The sequence below is a fragment of the Bacillus rossius genome, chromosome 7, assembly GCF_032445375.1.
Source record: "Bacillus rossius redtenbacheri isolate Brsri chromosome 7, Brsri_v3, whole genome shotgun sequence".
Taxonomy (NCBI): Eukaryota; Metazoa; Arthropoda; class Insecta; order Phasmatodea; family Bacillidae; genus Bacillus; species Bacillus rossius.
Window position 1 is genome coordinate 35,731,454 of NC_086335.1, and position 6,674 is coordinate 35,738,127.

General features: G+C 42.1%; 1 protein-coding gene across 1 annotated transcript; it reads right to left on the reverse strand.

Annotated features, from left to right (window-relative positions):
• Positions 1–204: 204 nt before the first annotated feature.
• Positions 205–1,059, reverse strand: LOC134534534 (histidine-rich glycoprotein-like). The gene has a single exon (XM_063373016.1). It carries the CDS (start codon positions 1,057–1,059, stop codon positions 205–207), a length of 855 nt encoding a protein of 284 aa, XP_063229086.1.
• Between the last annotated feature and the right edge of the window lie 5,615 nt (positions 1,060–6,674).

Here is a 6,674-nt window from a genome sequence, read left to right on the forward strand (position 1 = left end):
GAAATAGCGCAATAATAGTTTTATTAGACAACATGCTTTGATACAATGCAAGTTCTTTGGCAAGCAACGAAACTTACCAATAACAAAAGGTAATAATGACTAAGGCAGCAGGAAACGTGACAAGAACAGCAGCAAAACTCGCACGCGCTCTCACAACTCTCGCTCACACATGTGTCAGCTCTGCGTGAAGGTTCCGTGTGGCGCTCAGTGGTGGCCGTGGCCCTTCTTGTAGCCGTGCTTGCTGCCCTCCGAGTGGCCGCCCTTCTTGCTGTAGTCCTCGTGGTGGCCGTGGTGCTCCTCGTGGCCGTGGTGGCCCTTGTGGCCCTTGTGCTCGTGGTCGTGGTGCCCCTTGTCGTGGTGGCCCTTCTTGCCGTGGTGCTCGTCGTGGTGGCCGGCCTCGTGGTGCCCGCCCTTCTTGTGGCCGCCGTGCTTCTTCTCGTGGTGGCCGTGGAAGTCGCCGTGCTTGTGGTGGTGCCCGCCCTTGTGGTAGTCGTCGTAGAACTTGTGCTCCTTGGTGAACTCGTCCTTGTGGTACTTGTTGTGGTAGCCGTGCGTCTTGTGGCCCTTCTTGTGGCCGCCCTTCTCGGCGAACTTGCCGCCCTTGTGGCCCTTGCCGGACTTGTGGTGCTCGTGGTGGTGGCCCGCCTCGTCGTGGTGCTTCTTGTGGTGGCCGCCGTTCTCGTGGTGGAAGCCCTCGTCGTGCTCCTTCTCGTGGTGGCCGTGCTCGCCGTGGTCGTGGTGGTGGTGGCCCTTGTGGCCCTTGTGGCCCTTGTGGCCGTGGTGGTCGTGGTGGTCGGCGTGGTGGTGGTGGCCGCCGCCCGACTCGTGCTCCTCGTGGTGGCTGCCGCCGCCGCCGCCGCCGCCGCCCTTGCCGTGGTGCGTTGCCGCCGCCTCCAGGTCCCGCAGCACCACCAGCTCCGAGCCCTGCGCCAGCAGGTCCTTCTCGCCGCCCTCGTCGGCGAAGGGCCCCGGGTAGCGGACGTCCCTCGCGTCGCAGGTCGCCCTCAGCAGGCACAGGGCCCCGAGGAGCAGGTGTAGTCGCCTCCCAGCGGCGGCCATGTTGCGCGGCGAACCTCAGACGTGTGGGGGGTGGCGCGGATCCTCGCCGACGAGACAGGTCCACTCGACCTTCGCTGCGGGAGTGACGCCGCTGCACTGAACTTCAAGCTTGTCCGCGACCCCGGTTATATATGCACACGTCCGAGAGGGTCGACCGCAGGACCGGGACCACATCCGGCGCTGAAGGAGTTTGGGGGGGGGGGGGGGTGGCAGGGGCGGAAACATCAGTCCGGGGGAACGTTCGAGAATCGGCTCCAGTCACCGCCGCTCTCTGCCTTGTCACGCTTTCGAAAGCCGCCGAAGAGCGCCATTTGGTTCGCCGTCGTCGGCGTGGTCACTCGAAGGGAAACGTTTCTCCGCTCGCTCTCTGAGCATCTGGGGCGCGGTTGCCGCAGTTCCCTAGCTTCCCGGCGGCGACAAGCCACGCTGTTCCTCCGTGGCGACGGATTGTTAATTATTTTTTTATCCTTCTCCCTGGACCACTTCTTATCTTCCAACTTCCCGATTGTCGGCCGTTCGCTCCTGGGGATAAACGAGTAGCACGTACGCGCTAACCGACATTTTGGGATGTTTTCTAACCACAGGGGAAAAAAAATAGCCACCAAATCAAACGCAATTACTTTTTTTTCCCCTTGTGTTTTCCGCCTCATCGTCGGAACAGTTTTCAGACAAAGCGGGCAACCTTGTCCGGACACGGTACGCTGCCCACGCAAGCCGCTGACCCTCCTCCGACAGTGTTCCTGACGTCCGCGTTCAAGAAAACAAAACGCGTGACGTAATGAGCGGAAGTGATTGCAAATGCTCCACATGTTTTCTTTTTTTATCTAGCAGCAAAACCACGGCTAAGGATAAACACACGACGGTAGTAAAATTGAGAAACTAAATGAGGCTGATTCAATTGAATACTAGCAACACGCCTTGGCTTCGCTCTGGTAGATAAATTAATTTTTACAAACAAACAACTCTTTTGAAGATACATAATATAAAACTGATATTTAAGTTATTTCTGATTCCTAAATAAATGCATTATAAGTTACAGAAAAAGACCAATAATAGGTACTTAAGACGTATAAGATGAGATAGATATTTTATTTGTTTAATTGTACCGAGAACTATTTGGGATATAATTTAGTAAATAAGTGTAGCATATGTGTTATTTCAGGATATGAGTTAGCTGTGTGCCAAATTTTATCCAAATCCGTTCAGTGGGTCGGGCGTGTTTGAGAAACATGCATTCAAACATCCAAACATTTAAACTTTTACAGTTATAATATTAGTAGGATACAGCGTATACTTATATGGATTAACCTGTCTTGCTCGTTTAGTTTTCTTACTGTGTTACTTTAATGGAAGGAGCGATTTTCCACACTCTATTGGTTAATATCATATATATTTTTTTACAGTTTTATAAACATTTACTATTTTATTATTTTTCCACCGTTTCAGTTTTTTTATTTTTGTTAACTTTTATATTAACAGTGTTTCATAAAATAGTTATAAAATATTTTGAAAACTATATCTTAGCTCTAAGTAATTTATTACATTTATACTCAAGAACTGAATTGTAATCATATTTCTTAAAATTTTAAAACATCCCAGTTTTAACAATTTTGTTAAAATGAGTACCAATAGTCTATCGACAACATAACCAAAATCCGTGCAATAATTGCTTAGTGTACATACTCTTTCAAAATCCATGTCTCTGATTTAAAATCGAAATTATTTTACAAAAAAATTCATTCGAGGAAAGAGAATCGGCTTCCTTGATTTTTATTTAGTTAAACCATTAACATTTAATCTGTTCAGTGTTTAGGAAAAACGTTCATTGGCCTCAAATATCGTTTATAAGAAAATTATTCCAATATATTGTCTTTAGCAAGCAAAATAATAAATAATTTTTTATGCTGTAAAAAAATTCAAAATTCAGATAATGACCAACTAATTGGGTTAAAAAACATTTGTAAGAATTTCAATGATAACTGTGACGTTATATTATAAACAGGAAACTCACTATTCACAATATGGAAGATAACATTCTAGCGTTAATATCAATTGTAAAAAATTACCAGAAATATTTCATTATATAATGAAGCTCTTTTAAAGTCTGTTATTCGGAATTTTCAGTCATGTAAATCTTTCTAGATAGGTTTATTTTTACACCAGTGAACTTTATAAATCCGAATAAGTGTTTAACGTCAGTTAAAATAAGAAAAATCGATTATAGTCGGTCGTTTACTCTTAGACTAATTGACTTAATTGAAATTTCTTTTTAAATTTAGGAAAAAAATATGTTCATAATTTATTTGCAATTCCAAATGGAATATTTTTTGACTATTTGCGGTCAAAGTACACGGTTTGAGTTATTTTTACGATTTCCAATTTTGAGTGTAACTACTTTTTTTTTCAGTAAAATATGCGATTAGTCAGTGAGAGGATCTTTCTTTCCTATCTGTTTAGTATTAGAAGTTCCGTAGCGAGCTGGAATAAATATCAAGGAACAGCACAGATATTGATGTAATATGATAACAACTTTTATTTTCCTTTTTTATACATATTTGAACATTCACACTGAGTTTTGTTTTAGGAAAATTAACAATCACAAAGCCAGCTTGTGCGTGAGTAACACTGGTCTTTATGACACGTCTGGTATATTTAGTATACCATCCATATAAATGCAAGCCACTAGCTACAGAGAGGCGAAATAAGGCCGGGAAAATGCCACAACATTGGCATAAAAGCGCTTCGCTGCAACAACGCTCCACAGCGCACCCCTCCGCGAATAGGTTGAGAAGTAGATTGTGTTAAGACTGTGTCACACTGTCAAAATTTCGCTTCCGAAACATTCCAAACAAAGATATTCGAATGATTTTGGAGAGTTGTATCCATACAGGTATTAGTATGTGGAGTGCGTGACTATTTTAACGTAGAATCTCTGTGACTAGCGACTGGTAAGCAAAATACACAGTAGCTGTTTAATAGCTTGGAAGAAATTCTCCAGGGAAAATCGTAGAAATGCCTGATTCGATATAACTTTTTTAGACGGACGCCACTGAAGTTTTACACTGTCTGTCATAGAAAAGGGTTTAAAATAAGAAATAAAAACAATGAAAACCTAAAACCACAGTGGGTGACTGTTTTAACGTAGAATCTCTGTGGCTAGCGACTGGTAAGCAAAATACACAGTAGCTGTTTAATATCTTGGAAGAAATTCTCCAGGGAAAATCGTAGAAATGCCTGATTCGATATAACTTTTTTAAACGGACGCCACTGCAGTTTTGCACTGTCTGTCATAGAAAAATATTTAAAATAAGGAATAAAAACAATGAAAACCTAAAACCACAGTGAACAACCCTTAATCAGCTACTTTCAAACAGATTTCGAACATCCAGTCTGTTTGTGACTGATGACGGGTACATATGCCAGTTACCGAAAAGTCGTAACTGCATTAACTGTTCATGTTGAAACAGTCTCGTCGTTGTTAGCCCAGTTTGTTCGTCTGTGCTGTTATTTTTTCATTACTAAATTCCTTCCTCCTATTCCATGAATCTTTTAAAGAACGTAAAAATGCCACCGTGATGTGGGTATTGTTTAACTAAGATGTTAGTAATACCTCTGCAAGGAATTAGCATACCTAAAACATCATTAGAATTTAAAAAAATATATATTGACACGTGGAAAGAATTGTACATGCTTCAATTATTTACGTGGAACAGATCGCTTTCAACCACTCCATAAATTCTTACAATATTAAAGCATCCATTTTGGTTTTAAAAAATTGGATGACTTGAGTTTCCCATCGAATATTTTGTGCCTAAGACCAGTTCTTAAATTTGTTAGATGTTTGACGCCATTAGCCAATCATAATCGTACCCAGCGAAAAATTAAATAAATTGGCTTGCGTTTACGTCTCAACGAATCTTTTAAAATGGTGAAGCACGCATGGGATATTAGGGAGGTTATAAAGGTAAAACAAACTAAAATATAGTAGACATGGTTGTTGTACTTAAAGAAATTTATCTGCAAAAAAATTAACTGATGTGACTTTAAATTTTTTATAGTCCTCAGCGCTTTTATTTAATTACGTAGAGAGTATTTCAGAGGTTTTTAAAAAAATGTTTATACATGCAAAAAAAATTATAATCATTTAAAATTTTCATCGAGCTCAGCCCAATAATAAACTTTGATGGTACAACATTTAAAAAAAAAAACAATGTTCAAAATTTTCTGTCGGACATTTTCTGATTGATAAAATTGGACGCCACATTTCGTACGATGAAGCTTCAGAAACATTGTTGCCAAACACAGCTGGAGATCAAAGTTTGACGGTGTGGCGCGGCCCAAAGTGTGGTACGCAGTCTTCGTTGCTTCTTGAGCCGTTTAAAACAGAGGCTTGCCGGGAGTGCACACAGCTGCTTGCGGTGGCGAGGCCATTTCATTATTCCCCAACTTCCCCCCTCCCCCTTGCACCCCTTTTACACACAAACCATCGACCGCTCCCTGCGGGACCTCCTCCGCGGTTTAACCCCGCCTCGTAAACACACGACACAAACACGTGTTCCGCCCCAGATATCTCCCCCCCCCCCCCTTCCAACCCAACTAACAGCCGCACGAGGCATTAGCACGTTGTCAAAACAGTGTTGCCACTTCGCGCGTGCTGAGCGAGTATTATGAAGCCCGCGTACATGGGTGCAGCACACCTGGAAGCTTTAGGAACCACGAAACCATATTTGAATACTGGCAAGGTGTTGGTTTTTAATTCACAGATATTTACTTTTAAAACTCTTTTAGTTCCGTAGCTGTTGTGTGGAAAATAACTCATCTCTGCCAGTACAGTACGTCTAAAAAAGGTCACAGTAATAAATTTTTATTTTTATCAACTACAAGAATTTTTTTTGAGTGTTTGTTCAAGATAACAATTAAAGAGTAACCCAAAAGAGTTTTAGATAAGCTTGCGCGAGTACTGATTTATTGTTTTCTCGCTCGCAGCGTCATCTACGCAAAATGGCGACTCCTGGGCGTAAAGCGTTTTGTGTTCTGCAATTTGCTAAGAGTGAATCTGTAATTTCATTTCAACGTGTGTGTTGCCTTATAGGCAATTCGAGAACGACAGAGCTCTTTTTCGCTGGTCTCCACGTTCACCTGACATAACGCCATGCGATGTTTTTCCTTTTGGGGCTTCCTAAAATATCGTGTCTTCTTTCCACCGCTACCTAATAATTTGCCAAAATTGAGAAACATAATTTAAGAGGCTAGTGCTTCCATTACTCCGGACGTGTTAACCAATATGTGGGAAGAATTGGACTTTAGATGCGTGCCGTATGACTAAGAGTGCACATATTGGAAAGTTGTAAGAAAAACCCTGTTATTTTACCTTCCTTTTGAAGTATGATTTGTTGTAAATAGTCTAAATCAAACTATCATAACATGCCATTGAAACTGGGACATAGATGTTTGGACATTCTTCATTTGTCATCCTCGTTCAAGAATCAATTCAACTGTCGCCAGGATTTCAGTCAACTTAAGCATGGGAACATACACTTCAATAAGGCTTTTTGAACAGGCCCGGATATTTGCTTTTGTGAATCGTCGGGATGTTTTTACTGTGTAGTTAACAG

Bases quoted from the DNA above. Each gene is read 5' to 3' on its own strand.
- LOC134534534 (XM_063373016.1), bottom strand. From the start codon at position 1,059: ATGGCCGCCGCTGGGAGGCGACTACACCTGCTCCTCGGGGCCCTGTGC.